This window comes from Ixodes scapularis, unplaced genomic scaffold, assembly GCF_016920785.2.
Source record: "Ixodes scapularis isolate PalLabHiFi unplaced genomic scaffold, ASM1692078v2 PGA_scaffold3__209_contigs__length_174095766, whole genome shotgun sequence".
Classification (NCBI taxonomy): Eukaryota; Metazoa; Arthropoda; class Arachnida; order Ixodida; family Ixodidae; genus Ixodes; species Ixodes scapularis.
The window spans coordinates 55975230-55998762 of NW_024609868.1; the positions used below are offsets into that span (position 1 = coordinate 55975230).

The 23533-nt window shown below is 44.3% G+C and overlaps 1 protein-coding gene across 1 annotated transcript; it reads left to right on the forward strand.

The window, feature by feature from the left end:
* The first annotated feature begins 10957 nt into the window (after window positions 1–10957).
* LOC8030949 lies at window positions 10958–18512 on the forward strand. The gene is made up of 5 exons (XM_002403678.5): window positions 10958–11054; window positions 13926–13987; window positions 15967–16053; window positions 17472–17510; window positions 18393–18512. Exons 1-5 carry the CDS (start codon window positions 10985–10987, stop codon window positions 18450–18452), a joined length of 318 nt encoding a protein of 105 aa, XP_002403722.3. The 5' UTR covers window positions 10958–10984; the 3' UTR covers window positions 18453–18512.
* The last annotated feature ends 5021 nt before the right edge of the window (window positions 18513–23533 follow it).

Sequence of the window (23533 nt, forward strand, 5' to 3'; positions counted from 1 at the left end):
TCTTCTATAATCTTCTGGGGGGGAGAATAGCGACGATTGTACAAATCCGGGAGGCACAAAGGAGGATCCTGATAAGAGGGGAGCTCCTTCTTCCCCTCTTCTTTGGAGGGCAACGGAAATGACGTCCTGTGCAAGGAGCCTATAGGCTCCTTGCATTGACGTCACATCGCACACATTTGCACACCAAGTAAAAGGAGGAGAGGGAAGCTGCTTTTGTAAGAATTTTGAGTGACGGGTTAATCTTCTATAATCTTCTGGGAGGAGAATAGCGACGCCTGTGCAAATCCGGAAGGCACAAAGGAGGGTCCTGATAAGAGGGGAGCTCCTTCTCCCCCTCTTCTCTGGAGGGTATAGGAAATGACGTCATGTGCAAGGAGCATATACCCATACTGGAAGTGACGACAATTCAAGATGGAGGCGCCCTTGCGAAAAAGGTCTATATTGGGAGAGTCTGGCCAGTGAGTGCGGCAACGAAGGCGTCGGAGTGGAGAAGTGTGAAGGAAAGGGAAGAGAGCTCTGAAGGACCAGAGAGAAAGATGGGTGCAAAGAGGAGACGACCGCCATTTTGACGCAACGCTGTCGGCGCGGAGCACTGTTGAGGCTACGCGTCGTATGCTACGGGCTTATTTCTTTTTTACCTGAATAAAACTTTGCGTTCAAACGTAGAGAAACTTAATTCGATAGCTTTCTAAGGCACTGAGGAATAACACTATATAATTTTCTTGCCAGAGTCTGCCAAACAAAAGGAAAGAACCGAAATTCGGATGTCGATCTCGTGCATTCCGCCTGGCGAATGAATGAAAATGGCGGCCCACTCGCTCAGCTGGGAGCAGCCAGGAGTTCACGCGAATGCGCTCAAGCCTCCCGCTCTGCGCCGCGGGCTGTTTGGCTCAATCGGGAAGGGGGCGTTACGGCAGCGAGATCATAGACTGGCCAAAGTCTCCCCATATATGGCTCTGCCTGCGAAGAAATAAGGTTGCCGCCATCTATGAGCGACGGCGGCAACCAGTTTTCTGGTTGCCGCCGTCGCTCATAGATGGTGGTAGCTGTCCAGAGTTCGATGTCATCATTTCTTTGCTGGTGGACACGATCCTGGGGAACCTAGCCCTTAACAGCTCCGTTGTGAAAAAAAATGTAGAGCCGTAGAATAAGAAACTTTAAGCTTCAACTAGCTACACAACATTGTTTGATGGGAGTGTTCTAATTAATTTTACCGGTTACAACAGTGATGCCCAGTGTTGGAATCCCTCCCCAAGTCTCGTACCGGTGTCGTGCAAAATATCTCACTTTTGGCGTCTCGCAATGCCCAAAGACTGCAACCCCCAGTCTTCTGAAATGTCAGTTCCCCGACGTCTGCAGTCGTCCGAGACTATCGGACTGGCACTTTCTGCCACTTGATGAGTTTGCCAATATTGCATGCGCTTTGACAGATGGCTGTGGTGTAGCAGGGGCAACAGCACCAACCATTAGAGCTGCTGTCTCTTGCGACTGAAATAAATGATCATATACCAATGCTGGATATTGTTTTATTACAAAGTGGGTTGCTAATTCTTTTGCTTTGCTTGCAAGTAGCTTGCCTCTCCAAGGATCAGGTGAAGGTTCCTTGGTGTCACTCCCATCACATAGTGGAGCATCTAAGTTCATCAAATGTGTGCCCTTTCAGGTGAATAGCCTGAAAAGATTGCTGGCCCAACAAAGTTTGATGCGCCAGACGGCCAATGGATGATGACCACCAACTGGATATCGGATATCTCGTTGATGACTGGAACCTTTTATGTCTCCTTGTCATGCTGTCTGGGCAATCAGGCAGGTTAAAATAACTGTAAGGCATAAGAATTACTGACTGACACAGTATAGATAAATTAAATTTGTTTGATTATGTTTCAAGTAACGGACGGGATCATGTGTAGATACCTGATGGAGTATAGTCAACATGTTCTACCAAGTCTGAATGGAGCTTCACGCAGGTTGTACTAGCAAACGTAAGATACCGTAATTAGTTTCCACAGAAGGTGACTCAAATGTTTGTGGAGAATGTAGCAATGCCATTAACCCTTTGATGGTCATCGCCGTACATGCACAGCGGTGATTATAAAATTGAAAGCGCCCGAATAGACGCGAACCTGTGGAAACCGCAGAAGGTGTTGCTTTTTGTTATGTATTTGGTGAACTATACACATTATATTCACACGTTGTTTCACATTATTTGGCGATTTATAGTTTTCAAATTAGACGCCTGTGCTTCCTCCATGAGAGGAAGCACAGGCGCTTCTAATTCAGACTTCCAACACTTTTCAAAATAAAATTGTAAGGATGAGACCTCATCATCCGATGGGGAAGTTGTGTAAAGTACCTCTTATTAGGAATCTAAAACCGCTAGAATGTTGCGGAAGCGGATGTGCTCAAATAAAAGCGAATGAAAGAAATGCTAACCATTGTAATCCCTGGAGAGGGGGAACAAGGGAGATAAAAGACAAACGCAAATCTTCAAACACAGCTAGGTGAACGGTGCACGACTCAAACAATCCGCCTGGTCCTGGTATCTAACCAGGAACCTCTCCATTTTCAGTGGAGAGCTCTACCGACTGAGCTAACCAGGAGTTCGATACCAGGACTGTGAAGTTTTTCAGTCGTGCGCCAGTCACCCAGCTGTGTTTAGGAGATTTGTGTTTGCCCTTCGTCCCGCTTATTCCCCCTCTCCAGGGATTATTATTGCAATTCTCGTCCAACTGGCTTGCACTTTCGTATTATTTTATTATCGTCAAAGGAAGGGGCGACAACTTTTCACGCTCAATATTTTCATTTGGTGCTTTTAAACCTATACAGCCTACGAGCACTGTACCTAGAAAACCTGCGCACTGATCCTTTCTTTTTATTATTCCTTTGCAAACAAAACCGGACCACTAAGAATCGTATTTTGGCGGAAAACACTTGTCCGTCAAAGGTTTAATTAATACTGTGCAAGAAAGCAATGTTTCCCTGAACATTTTCTGGAAGGCGCAACGCCCATAGTTTGTGCATTAAGTGAATGCTTTGCGAAGTGGCGAACATGGCTTTAGGACTCTTCATCGAACGACAATTTTGTTGCACGTTAACTAGTATAGCAGGGCTCTTCGCCACATAGGGCAATTTGTCAAACCAATAACAGTTTCCTTTACATTTTTTTAGCCTTTCTGATGTTTATTGAGCACAGTTCTTCCTAGTGAGTAGAATTACTAGCAACCCCCTTCCTTGATTTAATTATTTTTTTCTCGACACAAAAAAAATTGATTTTTAAAAATTTCTTAATAGACACTGACTACCGTAGAATACGGTGCGTCCATCTCCTCACTAAGTGCCCATTCTCAAATTCGTAAGATCTGAGAAAAAATACACAGTACATTTCTATTAAAATTTGATGACCGGACAAACGCCCCCCCCCCCCCCTTTTTCCGCAATTATCTCTCAATTTTAAGTGGACGCTTGTCCGATTGCTTACGGCACTTTTGTCTTGTCCACCACAATCTTGGCGTTTCCCAGTCACTCAGTCACAGTCAAGTGAAAAAATGGATGGCAAATTGCTAGGCAATAGTGGAATGTTACGTGAAACGTTTCGGTCGTGCATGCGAAGTCTGTGTGTGTCCCGGATGCACAGTCTGTGTCGCACACGTGGACGAGCTACATCCTCATTTTGTCGCCGTGGTTGCTACATTCTTTCCGTGCTGCTGCGGCTTCGCGTGGATGGTGGTGTACGAAAAACCATCTCAATGTAGCCTCTCTCCACCTCTTTACGCCTGGATGACTGCCATGGCGACTTAAAATATAGATTTATGGCAATCTGCTGATTCATGAACGAGTCATTGGAAGTCACATTTCAAGATACTCTATAGCTAAGGCAACAGGGTGCGGGACTTAAAAGAGGTTCGAGGATATAAAAATTAAATGCGCAAAGGTTAGAGAAAGGACAAGGGACAGAACATGTAGACATTGGCTGTTCTTTGTGTAACCTTTGCGCTATTTAATTTTTATATCATGCATATCCAACTAGCCCACCTCAGTATCTTAGTTCGAGGATACCTTAGCACTTCTTATGAATTGTGAATACGAAACGATGAATGTTCGTTCTTCGGCTCTCTTAGCTCGTTTGCGGCGTAGTGGCGTGGGCGGCCACATTTCGCCACTGCCGAGGTAGCGGTCCACGGCCGAGCACGCCCTCTCTCGGAGTTGCCGTGCCGCGCTGAGCTTGGCTTTGCAGCCTCTCCGGAGTTTGCACGAAAGGGCTGTGCGGCCAATCTAGCACCTCTTACCGGGAACCGGGAAGCTGCGTGCGCTGTGCCGCCATAAACAGGGCTTCTCTGGCGGAGTGTTTTTGTGACTACGCCGCGCGAGAGCCAATGGGAGCCTCGTTCCTTGATGACACGTGTCAACCAATGGCAGCCTATCCATCAAATCGCGGCTTCACTTCGCTTCATTGGGACAGGAAGCTTTAGGTGCCGTTCGGCGCGGCTTCAAAGCTGATGACGTCGGTTCGCTCTATGGGACAATTAATGCTTTTTCATTAAAAGTAAACACTTCGGCTAAACTTTCTAAACACGACTTGAATAAAAAAAGTGATCGAAGGCCGAAAAAGCTAATATGCGGGCAGCAAGATAGACCTTCAAACGTTATCTCCGGTTTTTGGACAAGTTGTCCCAGTGACGAATCATCCTAAGATGAATTGCCCTATGTGCCGAATTGCCCTGCTACGAATTGAACTATTATGAATTGTCTTTCGACGAACGGCCTGTATCTCTGCGAACACATACTTGATGAACCATGGAGATTGCATCCTCGGTTATAGAACTGTGAAGCCGCAGCCACATTGCTCGTACATCATACAAGAGACAGTGTTAGCTGCAGAGAGAATCATACGCGGACAGACCTCAGGCACGATAGAAGCCATTAACATGTATGCACCGAACATGCCTGCAGACAGCTGTCCCAATGTGGTTCTACACAGGAGTACGACGAACGCCTCAGGGTCGCTTTGAACGAAACAGGACGAGCAGGCTTGACGTTCGATTTGATGAGGTGGAAGTTTGGTGTGAAAGAAATTTATTTTCTCGGTGATGTTATCAGCGAAAACAGAATACGGCCTAATCACACATTAGTTAGTTGTTTGCGCGAGATGCCAGTGACAACCGGTAAGCTAGCAATGCAACGCATGTTCAGTGTGGTAAACTATTTCGGGAAATATATACAGACGCTGACCGAGAAAACAAAGCTACTCCGAAGTCTTGTACAAAAGGACACGGTTTTCAAGTGGACAGAAAACCATGCACAAGAATGGATTACAATTTGCGAAACATAACAATAAAAAAAAAAAGAAAAAAACTTTCTAGCAATTTTTGATCTCACAAAAGAAACCGAGATAACGTCGGAGACCTCAAGAGATGGCCTCGAACCATCATTACTGCAGCGTCACGCAAATGGCTGGTGTCCAGTGGCCCACGCATCTCAGGTGATGACACATGCGGAAGGGCGTTACTCACAAGTTGAAAAAAAACAAAAAAAAACATTGAAATTGCGTACGGTTGTGGAAAGTTACATAACTTTGTTTATGGACGACGTGTTTTGACAGAAACTGATCATAATCCTCTGATAGCCATTTTTTCGAAGGACATTGGCGACACGCCACCAAGATTACAACGTTTCCCCTTCGGCTGATCATTTACGTTCATGAACTGCCGTTCATTCTAGGGAAAGAATTGAGCCTGGCTGATATGTCGTCATGGGCGGAGCCTGCAGCTTCCGAGGACACCGCTGGATTCACCGAGGTGCAAGTCCACACTGTCGGCATCTCGCCGGAAGGGAAATGGATAAGTGATGCAACAAAACTGCGTTTTGCACCAGAAACTAGTAATGATCCGGAGTTGCGTGTGGCCTCCGAGAGCATATCTGCCAATGCGTACGTTAAAGACGAACTAAAAACATTCCTTTCGGAACTTTCTGCTGTCGAAGGAATTTTGTTAAAAGTATGCCAAGTTGTTGTTCAGAAAACAATATGACAAGAAACACTCTGACGTATTCACGAGGACCACCTGGGCTTAAACAAATGCAAGGTCAGAGCACGAAGTCTGTTCTTCTGGCCAGGCCTAAATTTAGACATGAAATATCTGGCAAGAGCCTGAGCTGTTTGCAGAACTTATGCATATAGACAGCCAACGAACCATTTTTTCTTCGTCAAGCTCCAGACAACCAATGATATCGGGTGGGCATAGATTTGTTTTTTTATTATGCCGGAAGTACGTATTTTTGTGTGTTCCTTCCCAGAAGTTCAAATACTCGTGGACACGTTGGCAAAAACCGTAATGGACTAGGTGGGTGTCATATTTTTAACATATGGAATCCCGGTTGAGGTTTGCACGCACAATGGGCGTCAGTTTGCGTCCCGAGAGTTCGCCATGTTGGCCACTAGATACGAATTTAAGCAGATCACGTCTAGCCCCGAGTTTCCCCGTTCCAATAGTCTTGCGTAAAAGGGGGTACATATTGTAAAACGATTGTTAAAGAAGACAGAAGATGGACATGATGATGAGGATTTTGTTTAGGCTCACTTGGCTACCATTTTTCCCCCTTAGAGGATTGCCGTTCACCAAGAGAGCTGCCTCAGGGAAGGCGTCTTCGTACGCGACTCCTGGACTTCAGCCTACAGCCGACTTCTCCTGTGAAAAAGCATCGCCAGCCAAAGGCTGCAGGGTGACGACTACGCCCACTCCAGAAAGGACAAATCGTCCGAGTGAGGAGCAAGGTCTGCTCTCAAATAAATATATACATAAAATAAAAGGCTCAAGTAGCTGGAACAGCTGCCTTAACGTCACACAACGTGGCAACGGAAAGCAGAAGAATTCTTCGGCGAAATCGGCTGCATTTTCTAGCTAAATCAGAAGCTTTCGACCACAAGTGATAAGAAGACAGAGACGTGAGTGAATTCGAAGATGCCGGAAGAAAAATGAATCGGCAGCCAGCGCCTACGCCTCTAAGTTCTCCGGGACAAGCAAGTTCTCCAGGACGAACAAATGCAACGTTGACGGCACTTCGAAAATCTACGCGATCCAGGGTAGCACCCCATCTTTTGAAGTACGACCGCAACTTCGAGCAATTAGTTTAGCAGCGTTCCTACTACTGCTCGTCAGTGTTTTAAGATATTTGTATGTTCTGCTAGCTAAACAAAGGCAGGTGTATCGTACTCTTGTAATGCTATACTATTTTTCGTGCTGCGCCATGTGACCAGTGCTGCCCCTTCGCTGATGTTATATGAGACACACTGATAAACGTTCACACGTTGTTTTGTTCACCATGCCGGACGCGTTAGTCAAACTTTTTTTTTTTATCAACCCAGGGCCGGTTGATACACTTACACACAATATCTTCCTATTGAGTTGTGCTTTGACGTTTATCAAGGGTATTTCAAAACTTTCGTAACACCTTCCCTACCAAACTTTTAATGTGAGTTATCATGAGTTTTATGAATATAACTTTTATTTTGGTGCTAATTACTCCGACAGCTTTCGATATACACGCCAAGTGCTGTATTTTTTAGTTTAAAAGTATCTGTACCGGGATTTTGCGCAGCTATAGCGCACATGAAATGCGCAACAAGGGCAAACAACTGCACAACCATGACTTAAAAAACAGTGTGCTGTTTAAAACAGTTATATATAAACTTTAAAATTTTGTATCTTCTCTCCCAATAAGTACTCCATATAATCTGCTCCAGACAAAAAAAAACAAAAAAAAAAATGGAACCAGCAGAAGGGAGGAGAAAGCGCGATGGTCCTGGTCATGTCAGCTTGCCAAGGATGTCCATCGCCAGAGTTGAAACATTTGTCCGTTGCAGCAACTCATGCTTTTAAATAATATTAATTGTGACAAGCATGTTTATTTGCTTTTCTGGTAGCGCAGCCTTTTCAATACGTCTAGAAAACACCTGGTTGGCATGATTAGTGGATAGACGCAAAGCCTTTGTCCCTACTCACTCGTCGATCGGATGCTTTCGCGTTTGAATCTGTTTGAACAGTGAGTAGCCCGCGTCCCTGCGCTCTCTCATCTCCTCCTCTTTCTCCGTTTATACCAGTATAGTCGGTGGCAGGCTAAGAATTCAGTAGAAGCTCCGCCTCCAGCCCGAGATCGTTACCTTCCGCATGGCTTTCGCTCCGCGTTCGCCAAGTGCTATCTCAGGCAGAACGCTCGTGCTGGAGGCGGAACGTCTACTAAACACCGACTATAAAAAAAAAAAAAAAAGTGTTTAATGCAGCTAAAGTTATTGAATTTTGGGAAAGTAGCGTCAAGCTCCCCGTATGGTCGCCAGTTTGGCTCATGGAATGAGCAGCTTCTCCCTGACCTCTCCATTTTTGGGGAGCCACTTCAAATTACCAATGCTGCTTCATTAAGACATTTCTTGAATACCGAAATTTTATTATCCTTCTTCTGGCGAAACAAGCGGACATTTTGGCGCTTGGCGGCATTGAAAAATATTTTTTCTGTCTCGAAATACGCAGGAAAAACAAACCCTTGTAAGAGATCGGTGAAGACAAGCGTAATCGGTACGTGCATTGCGTGCACAGTACCAGCGACGCTTTTTGCGGCGAGGATTGCATTCAGCACGATGATGCTTCATAGTGATATTGGCGCGACTGGTTCAGAATTACCATTTCGAAGCTTTAAAGATATGAATGGACCAAAATGGTGATTGCCATGGCAACTAACGCTGATCAGCCAATCACCTTACGAGGTTTGGTCATCTGTATGTTGTTAGTATCTGTTTGCGTCCGGCTAGCAAGCAGGGAAGGCAGTGACTCTACTTTCCTAGAATCCAGTGACTCAAATTGCCACCACAGGGGATGTAAAAAAAAAAAAATTGCGACAGCCTTGAAAATAAAACAAAAACGCAAGAGATGTTGTCAAACACCTTGAGGCAGAAAGGCGTGCATGACAGTCGTGGGCTGCTGTGATAATAAAAAAAAAGGCGAGCTAACTTTTTTTTTTCGGACCTCCAGAATACATAAGAAACAGTGAAGGACATTTCTGACTTGAGTAGGTACATAAGTTATGCTGTGAGGCTTTACGTGTAATAATGTTTTGATTCTACAGTATACTTGATGCTAATGCGACGAGCGTTAGTCTTGGATAAGTACAGGAAAAAGCTGCCTTCGCGTGAATTTTTTTTATTATTATCGTTATCGTGAACGTTGAGAAAAAAACTTCCTTAGCCATTCTTTATGCAGTGGTTACTGCCTGAAATTATGGGCACAGATTGTCTGAGCCAGCTGGTGTATGCCATTACAAAGCGAGATGAAGAGAGGGAAAGAGAGAAAAATAAAACGCCAAAGGAAATGCTTTTGGGGCGTTTTGCAGAGCTCTTATTTTGAAACATCTATAGGAGATGTCTAAAAATTAACACCGGCAAAAAGAGACACACAAAATAGAAAGAAAGAAAAAAAGGAAAGAAAGAGGGAAAGTAAGAAAGAAAGAAAGAAAGGAACAAAGTTAGAAAGAAAGGAAGAAAGCAAGACAGAAATGTTACACTTGGGCTGCAGGTTTTTTTTTTTATGGCGTTAAAGGGGTACTCCGGCAATTTCTTCATGCTCCCCGATTTGCTTGAAATTTTGCTAAACTCGCCAAACAACATTGCCAAAATATTATCCCAAATATTAGGTCAAAATAATTTTTTTCACTAAGTTATTGAATTTACAATTTTGGCCCGAAACGTGTTTTTCAAACTGAAAGCAACGAAAGAGTGACCATTTTTTAGACCACCTGAGACTGGGTGGAAGAAACACGGCGACGTCTCAAACACAGCTAACCACTTTATTCAGTTCTCCCTCCTTTTATACATCCTGATCCCAAAATCGTCACCATAAAAAAAACTCCAAACAAAGGCACAGAGCGACGTCAGTGGAAGTGCCGGGGTTCACTCTTCGGACTGTAGAATTTGTTCTCAACTGATTCGAAGCACTTTCATGGTGTCAAATGAATGCTTTGGAAGCTTGCTCCAGTCCCCGCGCTCCAGCACGGAACGAATGATTGGCATATTCTATTTTTTAGACTGCTCGCTCGACTGGCAAGCTTGTCTTCCACTGACGTCACGGCACTGAAAAGTGCGGGTTTATTTTAATGTTGGTTTTTGCATCATTTCCATTTGCCGATTTTGTAATAAATATTATGAATTTCGCGATACTAAATAGCATACCGGAAAGGGTAAAGGCCGGGAAGTCAGAAAATATAGTTAGTTGAGGTGGCTCAAAAAATCGCCGGAGTACCCCTTTAAGGGTCATCTGTAAATTTTTTCAACATTTGCTAATTCATGATATAGACGTTAGATAGGTGGCCTTGTCTTTAGCTGCCAGGAAAGTGAAGGCTACTAAACAGAAGTGTTTGCTATTGCGTGTATCTTCTGCTAAATCGACGAAAACCACACGGACATCCGGTGTCTCCCTTTGTTGACCAACTTTGCAAAATGACCTTTCACGAAGGTGCGGCACTAACTCAATGACCTGAAATAGCAACACGTTTAGATAAGCAATAAAACCAGGAAGAACCGGGCTCGGTCAAATTGGTTAAATTGAAAATAAAAAAAAAAAAAAGGCTCGCGTTCAGCGCATTATTGTTTTGCTCTTTTTTTACCGCGTCTCTCGCACTTTCGGTCAGTCGTTTCCGTCGCGAAATGGCTCCTGGTTTCCTCTTGGCAGATCAAACACTGATAGGCATCATTAGACGTTGTCCGCCTCGAAGAATTCATGGGAGAAGGTACAAGGTGACACGGCTGGCTTCGTGTAAGCAATTTCCTTGTCAAGAGAACACCAAACGATCACAAATCAGCTATCGGATGTCGTCATATAGACAAAACGAGTAAACGAACTCTTGTCCCAAAAAAAAGAAGAAGACCGCCTTCGTTGACCTCGGAGGGCTTATTTAAACCCATAGACTCCAGCGCCTGGCAGCAGTTTTGGTCCCACCGAGAAACATGAAGGTCGCTTGCTGCTTAGTTCTCGTCGCCCTCTTGGCTCAGACGTGGGCCAACGAAACTCTGTGCGGTGAGTTCCCAGCAAAATCTAAGTCCTTGGGCTGTAGATGCCGCTTCATACATGTAATGTACGAAAGCTATCGCAGCTACACTTTTATTCTCTAACCTCTTTTTGACACTCATATACGTTTACCTTCATTGTTTTGCAATCTCTTGTCGGGCACCCTTCATGGCTCCAGGAATGCTCAAGTTATATGATTTAGCCCGCGTTAAAGATTGGCGTGGCTTTCGTTGATGTCAATATATGAACGGGTGTCGTACCAGCGTGAATTCGTGTAATTACTACCCCGTGGTTTACGTTAACTATTTCAAGAAAGTGCGTTATAGCCATATTGTTTTCCTGGAGCTGAGTAATAAAGGCCAACCACTTGACGGCGGACTGTAGTCAGTCACAGAACCCACAAGATACTTCGCCCCCAGCACGCGCTTGTTGCCTCACTCCAGGTTTTGGCTGCGCGTGCGACAATGTGTTATAAAAAGAAAAACAAAAACCTTGCTTTGGAAGTGGATCATCTATGTTGACCTGCCTCCGACTGCATCTTCCTCTTGGCTAGATAGCCCTAGGACCAATTGACCTCCGACGTTTAATGGTCTGTTCATTGCTGGATCTTGCCAGCCTCGTTGCACGCATGTGCAAATAGGTTTCCCAATCCGCGCTGTGGAGCCTATATTTTCTCCTGCAACGAAATTAAGATGAGCGAGAGAGGTTCCACCCACAAAAAGCGAAGTCCACCCACCCAGAAGAGGGCTGGTGTGCCAGCGGTTCTTTTCTGGTGAAATGCTACACAGTGGTAGATGCTAAGCACCATCACACTGACATTTACATAAAATATGTGCCATCTTTTAGGAAATTGTATGCTCGGTCATTGAAGCGTATGTTTTTCGGTGCGTTTTTTTTTTCTTTTTTTGTGCAATTTTTTGTTGAGTAGAGCCTTATTGCTCGGTCAGATCTTATGTTGCAGTGGTGCGCTGAACAATAGTAGCGGTAAGAGTAAGAGTAACATTTATTTGTCAGCGTGATGCCGCAATGACCCAGAAAGGTGGGTAACTCGTACCAGGAAGCGTGAGCCACCACTCCAAAGTAGCGACATTGCCTTCACTATAAAAAAGCCGGTGCGTCTACCTTCTCGCACAACACTCGGAGAGCCAATCACCGAAACCTACGGAGGCAGCTCAGCGAATGACGACGCCGAAACATATGTCTAGACTCTAGAGTCTAGACCAAAAAACGCAATCCGAGTTCTGCCATTAAGTGATGCATGCGTGGCATTTTGCATTGCTTAATTCCACAACTCAGATTGCGTTTTTTGGTTTAGACTCTAGACATAGGTTTCGGCATCGTCATTCGCTGAGCTGCCTCCGTAAGTTGCGCTGATTGACTCTCCAAGTGTTGTGCGCGAAAGTAGACGCACTGGCTTTTTTTTAGAGTGTTCCCTGCCAGGGCTAGCCGGACAGCAACATATACTAACGTATACGGACAACCAAACCTCGCAAGGTGCGTTGACTGATCGGCCTTAGTTGCTATGACAATCGCTATTTAAATCCACTCAAATTTGAGAAGCTTCGAAAGGATCGTCCTGAACCAGTCACGCCAAGATCGCAGTTGAGCATCCTCGTGCTGAAAGCGTTCCTCGCCATCATAAGCGTTTTTGGCACTGTGCACGCAACCAACTTATGAATCATGCAATCATGCTTATTTCCCCAGATCTCTTACCATGACATTGTTGTTCTTGCGTATTTAAAGATAAATATGTTTTTCAATGCTGCCAAGCAGCAACGCCGCATGAGGTGGCGATGCGAAGATAAGCACTTGTTTCGCCGGTATGTAAATAACTAAATCTCGGTATTAAAAAAAAAAAAAAAGACAATTCATAACGCAACTTGTCAACCGGAATTCGGATGGACTCACCAAGAATGGAGAGGTCAGGGAGTAGCTTCTCATTCCACGAACAAAAATGGCGACCATGCGAGGAGCTTGGCAACCATTTTCCCAGGATCCAGTGATATTAAGTGCTCCAAATAAACATGTTAATGCGATGAGTCCTAGCACGAATATGTTAAGCACGGCTCTCGGGGTCATGCATTTTGAAGGCCTTTTCGTTTCTAAAGCGGTGAATGCGAGCTACGGCACTTATAATGAGACAGCTGAATTTGGAACAAGCAAGCGTACAGCAGGCACTAAAAATGGCTAGCCCAAACGAAAGATTGCCTGGCCGGCGAGAGGTCAACACGTGGCGCTGCAGTCATGCTAACACAGCGGAATGAAGATTGCCTGGCGTGGTAGCATATTTCTAACAGAGCGGAAGGTCGACAGATATAAAGCGTTCCCAAAGCCCGCTTTCAGGACGCCGCTTCTCTGCCTCAGGCATTCGCCGGGCACACTGGACTGTGCTCGCTATTGCTGGAGTTGAGAGCAGCGATATCATACTTTTATTCACTGGTTTCCCGTCAGTGCATATTTTTAAGACATTGAACTGGTAATGCTGATCAATACTGTTACCAATGTACAATAAAAATAGGAAAAGATAACTGTTCGCGGAATCACTCTTGAGAAAAGTGGGAACGGCCCGACCAGTCTCGATCTTGGAGCATCCGCGTGAACGCAGCACCGCGTGTAACGATTTCACAGTTCCGGCGGTCGGCCAGTTGGGCTGATCGTTTTTAGTGACGACTACAAAAACAATTCTGGTTCTTAGATTTATTTTGGTCTTAATATTAGGTCAAATCACGAGTGAAACATAAAAGAACAGAACGCGAGGAGCGTAGAAGGTGACCTTTGACTAGCCTTTTCAGCGCTTTTGAGTGGAGCTGGAGTCTGTCAAATAAAATTTCGCCTTGGGTATGTCGGTGTGGTTGGAAACGGTCAGTTCTCCTCTTTCAGCGATGTCCGATGAACTCAGAGAGGCCACACTCAAGTGCGTCGCAGAACACAGGACCCCTGAGGTAAGACGATGCTTGGTTTTAAAAGCAAGCTCTTTTTCAACGAGCGAAAGTACGCAGGAGGGCTGGTTTGAAAACTTCGTGGGTCCAATGCCGCGCGCCAAGTTTCTCCTTAAACACGTTGCGGTTCACCACGGATCTCGTGGTGACTCGCGTTTAAATTTGTTTGCACACTGTCTTTTGTAGGATGTATAAGCAGTGTGACCCCGGCTTAAAACCTGCACTGACTAAATTTTTCATCTACAGCTCAATCCAGTTTCATCCAATTACAGTGTAACCATACCATGGCAGAACAACCTCATGCTGGCCGAACATCTACTATTCAGCAGAAAAAGTGGAAGCCCCAAGCATCTTATTATTCTTCCAAACCCACCGGGGATTCAATATCAGTAAAAAAAAAAAAAATAAGAGAGAGAGAAAAAAAAGTAGAAGCGCGAAATCCGAAGCAAAAGGTGCGAACATAATAAGCCACTGCCTGTGTTTTTGAAACTGAAAGTGACTATAACATCTAATGTAATGTGCTCTGTACCGATTGGGAATTTCACATGGATCGCTCGCTGACACATACACACAAAATTAGTCACCTAATCGGTACATTTGAAACTTTCATGAAATCATAAAAAGTTCGAGAAATTAAAACTATAACATCTCACACTTTGGAAATCCAGCTGCCGAAATTTGCGACGGAGGAAGAGTACGCTTCAACGAGGCGATCTTTTTGTTCTTTTTGGTTTGTATGTCACGCATGCTAAATGCCATGGGGCAAAAGAAAAGCAGACAGCAGAAACAAATGTATACACTGTTATCTGACGTCAAGTTGCCAGACACCGAGTAACTCTTAGGCTCCAGCGCTGTGCTTTTCTGATTCCTCGTGCCCCTTACTGTTAGCGGTAATAAGTTGGAAAATCAGATGCAGCTCCAGTAATAAAAAGTTATCTCCGGCAAAAAGCTAGCAGTACTTCTAGCAGAGTATTTCGACAAGTTTATTTATATTTCTTGAGTACAAGTTGTCAGTGATGAACTGATTTTTTGAGAAACTAGAAGAAAAGAATTGACAAGACAATAATATATTTTTACAGACAAGATTGACATTAAGTCGAAATAAATTATACTTTATTGATTTTTTTTTTCACATTTCTAATAAATCACGATGTATGCAGGCGCCCGACTTTAATTTCAACTGGTCATTAGCTTGCGTTAGAGTCTGTTAGCAGCGTAAAAAAAGAAAAAAAAAAGTTTATTTACGTTCGCCTCATGCAGCAATATTTTTATTTGCACACCGTGTCATGCTCAGCTAAACACGTTACACTACGCAGAAGTGGCTCTAAAGCATATAGGCACGCTTAGCTATATCGGAGCAAAGTAAGAAAATATTGTCCTACGTACAACTGTCTTTACTTTAATTTTTGGAGGTCCGTTATACCTCTATCAAGTTTGTCCACCGCCTGTCATAGACATGCAAGTTATTTTTGAGGCCACGTTCTCAGTGATGTAACACAGGTTCCGGCCGAAGGTTGACGCAGCACTTGTGTCAAATCAGCGGCCTGTGTTAACCTCCTTATGTGACTTAGAAAATTGAGCACTACGCTCTTTCTATCTAAGAGGTGTCGATGTTGACAGAGCAGGTTTATGGAAAAGTAAACAAGAGAAAGAAAGAGAGAGCTATCATAGTGCACTTCATCACGTTCATTTCACACAACTCAAGAGGTCTTGACAGGCAACATGTTGCTTTCCCTTGTTCTGGGGCTTTTTGCAGATCGCAACATGCGTGTCACCCATGCATGTTGCGATCTGCAAAAAAAGCCACAGTTTGTTCGATTTGAAACAAGCGAAAACAGCCTGTACCGTAGAAGGACGTTTTTCTTGAGAGAATGATTATGCACTAGGACAGCTGTGCTTTTGCACCTCTGCCTCTAAAGGCACAACGATTACCTTGGGCGACTGAGTGGATGAGAGCATTCAAACGCACTCTTGCCTTGTAGATGAAGGAGAAGTGGGACAGAGTGAAGCAACCTTATGGGAGCACTGACCTGGAAGCTTCAAAGAAGCTGTGCCAGTTGAGGAAAGAGGTAAGTGAAGCTCTGAACTGCTAGAGAGTTTAAGTAGACCGTACGCTGCGGAATGCGGGCCTAGAGGGTACGTGCTCAATCAATACTTCAATGCGACGGCACTAACTACCGGTAGCAAAGCGAAACTCTAATGTATAGTCTACTAAAAGTCCCTAATATTTATGAGGGCTTAGTTCCTTACGCTAATGCATAAATCAAGTCTTGCGCCCAACCCAACGTATTTTACAGCGGCAGCTGTTATTACCCTTTTCCGACGAAATCCGGCGGCGTCCGTTCGCAAACACTCGCGAGATCGAGGGGCGCGCGCCGCCCCATCGCCACCGCGCTAACGTTATCTCCCTATCGCCGTCGCCCTCCGAACAAACACATCATCTATGGCAAGACGCGCTATTGCTTCCCTACACCACCCCTTCTGCTCCGAAATAGCAGCCGCCGGAAGAGTAGACGGAGCGCCGCAGCGGAACAAGAACAGAAATGGGCGCAGGGGCCCACTATCACGCACGAAAGGCAGCGCGCAAATGCCTTTCACATCTTCTAAAGAACATATATAACTATTCAACTGAAATCAAAGCTCTATCCTAAATCAAATCTTATAAAGCACGCTTTTCAACAAAACAACAGCTACCGCTGTCGATCTCAGCGCACTTTGTGTAGTCGTTTCCACTTTTTTTTTTTATAAACCGGATACATTGTTTCATATGGGGAAAATATGTTGCACCATTTCTTTTTTCTTGCAATGGCTACCAATGCTGTAAGGGTTGGAGTAAAGAAGAAGTATGCAGTTAGGATAATTGCACGAAAATAATCGCAATCTGATATATTTTATAAACCTGTTTATATAGTCGAGGAAGGAGTACACCATTTTCCGAATTGCTGGTTAGTGGAGTTTTGATGCGTCGAGCTCGAACTTCACTAACTGCATATCTCGTAATCGAGCAGAAACGAACAACACGAAGATAAACTGAAAGGGGAAGAAAGAGATGAGATGCGGCGACGATAGGGCGCGGGGTTTTCATTGCAAGAGTGGTGTGTAGACGCAAAGGATGGCTGCCTTTGTGTCTGTACTCACTGTCACGCTACAGGCAGAACCAACGGCCTCACCCGCTCCCGAGTCTAGCGTTCCAGCGCCGAACGTCAGAGCCTGTGCGGTCAGAAAATTTTTATTGAAGAAGCCAGAAACGGAATTTCGGCTGATTCTGAATATAAGAGCGAACTGGTTTTCATTTCTTGCCATCGGAAACTTTTCTGACTTTGTCGTGAGTTATCGTTCCATCTCTCTTTAACTACGATTGTAGTTTTTTTTTTGTGAAACCGGATTTTTTGTTTTAAATAACGCTTTTGAAATGCTTAGAAAGCGGAGTAGTTGCTGAGGGAATCTCCAAGAAAACGCGTCTGAAAGTCATCGGTTTTCGTTTCAGGCAAAAGAATCCGGTGCTCCCAAGCTGGAACTTTTCACGGTACGGCGGTACATCTCTCTACTAAAAGAATTTTATGGAACTGAATTTGTTTTCTAAACATGTTGCACCTTCGGGTCTAACTGACAGTAAACTGTTAAAAAATGTCAAAGTGAAAAAAAAGGCATAAGAAATGGTATTTATTTAATCTTGAGAAATCGAAGAGCTTCCACTATTTTTGTTTCACTGTTTCCTTTTACCTGGACAAGCTAATCAACAAAAATCCTACAATTCGGGCACTACAGCTCTCAATAGTGATTTAAACTGGAACAATGTCAAAAGTAAACCTATAGAGACTAAACGTAGAACTACCTTCCTCAATCAAGTGTTTTAAAAAAGACACGCGTCAATGGCGAAAACCTATATACATAAAAAAACTACGCAAGTTTATTTTTGATTAAGTTAGGCACGTTTCACCACCAGATGAATCGTCCACACATGACGTAGCGTGTATAGTTACTATTTCGAGAGTTTGCGTGTTGTATCCGATCGCTTTACTGACGTCACATCAGCTGCCATGGTTTTGGCCTTGCTACTGACAGCGTACCATTTATAGCATACATTTCACACTATAGATTTTGTCTTTCTCCGCAAGAACAAGTAAGAATGTCAACGAGTATGATTTGACGACTTCACTTGCAAGTCATGTATAAAAAAAATTATGTCAAACTCCTCTCTTTTGAAAAGGAAACAAACATTTTGAAATGTGAAATGCTTTAGAATCTTTTTTTTTATGAAATAAGTTTTTCAGCATTTGAAAGATTAGCTGCGCGCCTTTTCTACGAAAGGATCAACACGACATGATTGCATATCGTTGTTTGACGGACGACATGTCGTTCGTTACCCTACCAAGAATATAACCAGCAATCATCTTACGTTTTCCAGGAAGAGGAAAAAGCAGCGTTCAGGAAAGTGCTGGCCGCCTGCACGACTGCCAAGCCTTGATGGCCCTCGCTCACGCTGCCATGCTGGTTGTAAAGACGCAATAAATTGGTTTGGCAGAAATGTTCTGGGGGCTTTCTCGAACAAAATAACTGAAAGTTGTTGCATGTCATTTGTAGCTTCGTTTCTATAAAGTGCCAGTTACGACTGGTGCAAGAAATTACAATTACCATGATACTTAAAATGAAATTGTGATGGGATGTTTAAAGTTGATTCCAACCTACCAAGATGCTCGTATGAGCAAGAAGTTAACAAATCTTTGATAGCGGGGAAAGAAACTCAAGCAGAGAGCAAGAGCAGAACTTTAACCAGGATGAATGCATAATATGTGCTTATTCAGAAAGGGAAGAAGAAATCCAAACGTATTATCAGGATTCAGGAGCAAGCAAAATATACCATATGGGCTCTGCATTTAAAGCTACTTTGTGGCAGCTGATCTTCTTGTTGATGGTAAAGATACGGGGCTTGTTGATTTTCATTCTTTCGTCGGCGTACTCAAGCAATCAGCATCGAAATACCTTGTCTACCCACCGGACCCCAATACTCCAGTGCCGGTGTCAATAAAAAAAAAATATATCACCCCTTCAGAAAGGTTGTTCTGGTGATACCTCCACAACAAATGAATGACCATGTTTGGACGTCGATGGAATACAGCACCTAATCTAGAAATGCGGAGTTCGAACTTATTTTTTTTTTGTGGTTTGCAAGACACGTTGCTGTTAATGCTGAAGCAGTAGCGAAATATTTGTTATTTCTCATCATCAGCTTGGAAGTACCAGTGATCTTCCGACTGAAGTTGAGGTTACGTCAGTCGATAATGAACTGTATCACGAAAGTGCGTAGAAACGATGTTGACTTGAAACTTAGTTGTGTCAAACATTGGACGAACGTTTTCTCGTGATCAGTAGCAGTTTTTTAAACGATATTAGCACAATACCTGAGTTGAACATATTTTTGTTGATGAACTAGAAGCTCACTCACTAGCGGAAGAATTTAAACCGGTGACCATTCTTTAATTCGTAATTACCTCAGTTGAGTTTCCACCATGACAAAAAGCGTGAAATTTGGCAGCAAATCAATGAAGTGATGAGACAAAAATTGTCACATCATCGGCAACTACCCGGGAATCACCTGTAGTCTTTGCTTTCATTCTTTACGTCTCTGTGTTGACTACGGAAAACTAGACAACATCACCAAGAAAGACATTTACACCCACATCATTTAGACAATACGTTGGATAGATCTCTCAGCTAATTTTTTAGAGCGCAGTTCTTAGGCGCCCGTTTCCGGGCTGAGCGGCGTCGCCTTCGGCGTAACCGCGCGCGTTGCTTTATGGGACGTTTTTCAGCTAAGGTTGGCGGGGAAATTTTCCCGCTAAGTCCGACAGGGAAAATTTTCAGCTAAATTTAAAGGGACGTTTTCCCGCTAAATGTAGCGGGGAAATTTTACCTCTAAATTTGGCGGGTTAAGTTTCCCCGCTAAATTTAGCAGGGAAATCGACGTCACGTGACCTCAACACTAATTCAGTTTCCCCGCTAAATTTAGCGGAGAAAATGACGTCACGACTTCGTGTCACGCCATTCATGAACAAATTCAGCGGCAGGAAGAGAGGAGGAGGAAAGAAGGAGGAGGAGGGGCATACCTTCCCCTCCGTACCCTCTTCTCTTCCTCCTCAAGAGCTGCGCTCTAGTTTCGCACTACACTGATTTGCAAACGTCGTTAATTTTTTTTATGAAACTGTCGACCTGCGAGCTGGCTGCTGGCAAGAAAAGGCAGGCTAACGTGACGCCGAAAAGACATCGTTGGCAAAAACTCATGGTAAAAAATCTTCCAACCTCCACTTGGTTTATGTAATGACTCAACTATTTTCCAGCGTTGGATGGAGAGCGTGCTCGGACATCAAGTTTACAATGACTTTAAACCCCTGTCAGATAAGTACGTAAAATGCCTTCAGAACGAACTCCTTTAGAGAATCGGCGAACCAGCTCGCGATCTGTCAAATAATATCGGCCAGCTCTGGTTTCTGAAGGTCGTTAACGTGACTATCTGACATTAATATAAAAGTATCTAAACGGCAGCATTGCGTACTAGGGAGCCTTCATGTGCGCTTTGCTAGGGTGATGCCACCCTTTGTAATACCGCTCGCCGACAAACCAGCAGCCATTTTGTTCCTCGGCGATAATCCGTGGGGCTTATAACCCTCCCGGAAGCAAGCACCTTATCTCAGAAGTTCGGAGCAGCGTTGTGGAACCCACGGAGGGAGGATTAGCATTTTCCCCCTCGGATGGGATTACCGATGGACACAAAGGCCACTTTCCGGGGCACGGGGAAACAATGAGAGAAACAAAATGGCGGTGGGAGAGGGTGTGGAAAAGGGAAACAGGCAGTTGGCATCACTCTATGCGAAGCGCACATGATGGCACTCTATTGCGTACGAACACAGTTTTAAAGAACGCCGTAGAAGAATCACCCGGGTACTAACGCCTCTTGTAAAGCCAATCTGATGAGTGCTTTGTATGCACTCAGGTCACCAATCTTGGGCACGTAGTCAGAAAAGAAGGCGTGGGACCGGATCATGAAACGAAGAACGCCCTTCAGGGTTCCCATCCCTTCAACTCCAAGGCACCTTCGCAGAATCTAGGACTTGTGCCCTCACTTCGAGCGTTTCTACAAACATCGCTATTCACGCTGTTTCCCGCCTCTATAGGTTACTACAAAAGAACAGCTGTGATCTGGCGCTTTTAGCCTATGCGTCTGCATTTGTATGCCTTCCCTTTAACAGCGCTGTGGTTTATGATGAAACAAAGTATAGTTTACGTCCAGGGGCGGATGCAGGCATTTCCTGAGGGGGAGGAGGGGGGGGGGGGGTCAGGTGTTGGTCAGCGTACCATTTGTTTAGGAACCCCCTCCCCCCCTCTCTCGTTTCACACCCTAAATTTTACACATGCAGAATTCAAGAGGGGGGTCAGGACATCCGGACCCCCCCTCTAAATCCGCCCCTGTTTACGTCCCTCCGTATTGTGCTTTGGCGCGAATATAGTGCAAGTAGTACAGTGGCGGAAAGGAACCGTTTGTTCAGACTGTGTTTGTTATTCCTCCCAACAATAAACTCGCAGGTGTTAGTTTAAGTAGAGACCACGATCGGAGTCATTGCGAATTGCCAATATGGGCGTATGAAACGAGCAGGAAAACGGTCAGGGTGGTGTTGTGATAGGCCCCTGCGGAGGCCTCCTTTCTTTTTTTCGCCCCCCGGGCCGGGAGAGGGGTAAGGAGGGGGGAGGGTGTTATACCATCGACAGTCGGCGACCAACCGTGTGAGCCGCTAATGACTGGCAACATCGCCCGGCGCCGTGCTAGCGGCGGCGCACACCTGGGCAAGAGGTTAAGGGGCACCCCGGGATTCTCTTAATAGTCCCTGTTTTGTCTGAAATTTGCCAAACGCACCAGCAAATGTCTCTGAAACATTGGGCCAAGATTTTTTTTTCTAAGTTATTGACAATGTGGATGCTTTGGTTAGTAGGTAATTCGTGCTTGGACGGAACAGCGCGGATATGCAGTCACACTCGCAGGCACACAAGACGGAAACAGACTCGCAGCGCTGACTAAAAACTGTCATATACTTCTTCTTCCTCAAATCGTCAACTTCTCGTTCGCCGTTAATGCGAACATTTTAAATTTTTACACACCAGAAACCAAATAGCCAATAAACATTAATAAATAACTAATAAACAAATAAATAAATAAATAAATAAATGACAACTAAAGAAATAATAATAAAAATGAAATTAAAAATAAATTTAAAAAAATAAAAAATAAAAAAAATAATTTAAAAGAGTTTAAAATTAAATTGAAATAAATTAAAAAAAAATAAAAGTAAAAAAAAAAAAAAAAAATTAAACGAAAAATTTCCCAACCGCACCCGCACCCACGTAACCGTCCGCGTAAACGCGTAAACGTCAACGTAAGACGGGCCGGGGAGGAGGAAGCAGACGGAACGCTGGAGACGAAAGGGGGAAACCTCCTTCTCTCTTTAGCGTTCCATCTGCTTCCTCCTAGCTGGCCCGTCTTACCCTCGCTCTTCGTTTTTAGGTTGCAACGGACTATAGTTTATGTAAAAAAAGTCAATTCATCCTGCGATAGAACCTTAGGTTGTATAAAAAATAGGGCTGGGCGTCGATTAAACATTTTAACCCGATTAATCGCCACCCTTTAATCGATTAATTAATCGATTAATCGGTTGTGTTGATTTTTATAATATATTGAAAAGAATGCAACCACTTGGCTTGCCTTTGAAGACTTATCTTACACTCTGGTGCACGCCGCAGAGGACGTTTGCAATTGATGATACATATAGTTAAACCTAGAGCCACTAAATGAGCTGCGCTTAGAGTATCGGCACTCCGTTCCCCGGCATTGTTGTGGGCGCCGAAATTTAGGCTCGTGCCGATCGTCATAATTCAAAAGTGCGACATCCTCAGCATTAGATTCGGTGTTAGGAAGGTCACGCAAAATTGATTTGCTGTGTCACAAACTGTTTAAACATTTGTGGATGGCAGAAAGGCGTTCCCTGTGATTTCAGATAAAGCTTAAGAGAACTGGCAACCATGATTTTAAGACACAATACGGCCAAATGTCGTTAATTTTAGTTTGGGCAGGACGACCTGCCCAAACTTTTTGTTTCGGCAGGTCGTCCAGGATAGAGCCGTGCGTGCGTTTAATCGACCTCTTTTTGGGTACTGATTAAAAGACCGATTAACCGGCTAACAAAATTGATCGCGATTAAAGCCTTAATCGATTAATCGGAAGGTTAATCGATCAATTGCCCAGCCCTAATAAAAAAGCATCACACCCGTTTTGTTCCATGCTCTGAAGGCGTGGTTTATGCAATTCCCCTCTCATGCGGTAAACAGTATGTCGGGCAAACCTGGATGGGGGGGGGGGGGGGGGGGGGGGGGGGTCTGAATGATCGGTTACGAGAACGTCACTATAACATAAGCAGAGTAATATCCGGGAATCTAGGCGTCCATTGCCAGGATTTCGGGTGTTCAGCGGACCTGATTAACTGCACAATTATTGCCAGAAGT

Excerpts from the sequence above, each read along its gene's own strand:
- LOC8030949 (XM_002403678.5), top strand. The coding sequence starts at position 10,985 with ATGAAGGTCGCTTGCTGCTTAGTTCTCGTCGCCCTCTTGGCTCAGACG. Across the intron at positions 11,055-13,925 it reads GGCCAACGAAACTCTGTGCG|CGATGTCCGATGAACTCAGA; the intron begins GTGAGTTCCCAG and ends CTCCTCTTTCAG. Across the intron at positions 17,511-18,392 it reads CCAAGCTGGAACTTTTCACG|GAAGAGGAAAAAGCAGCGTT; the intron begins GTACGGCGGTAC and ends TACGTTTTCCAG.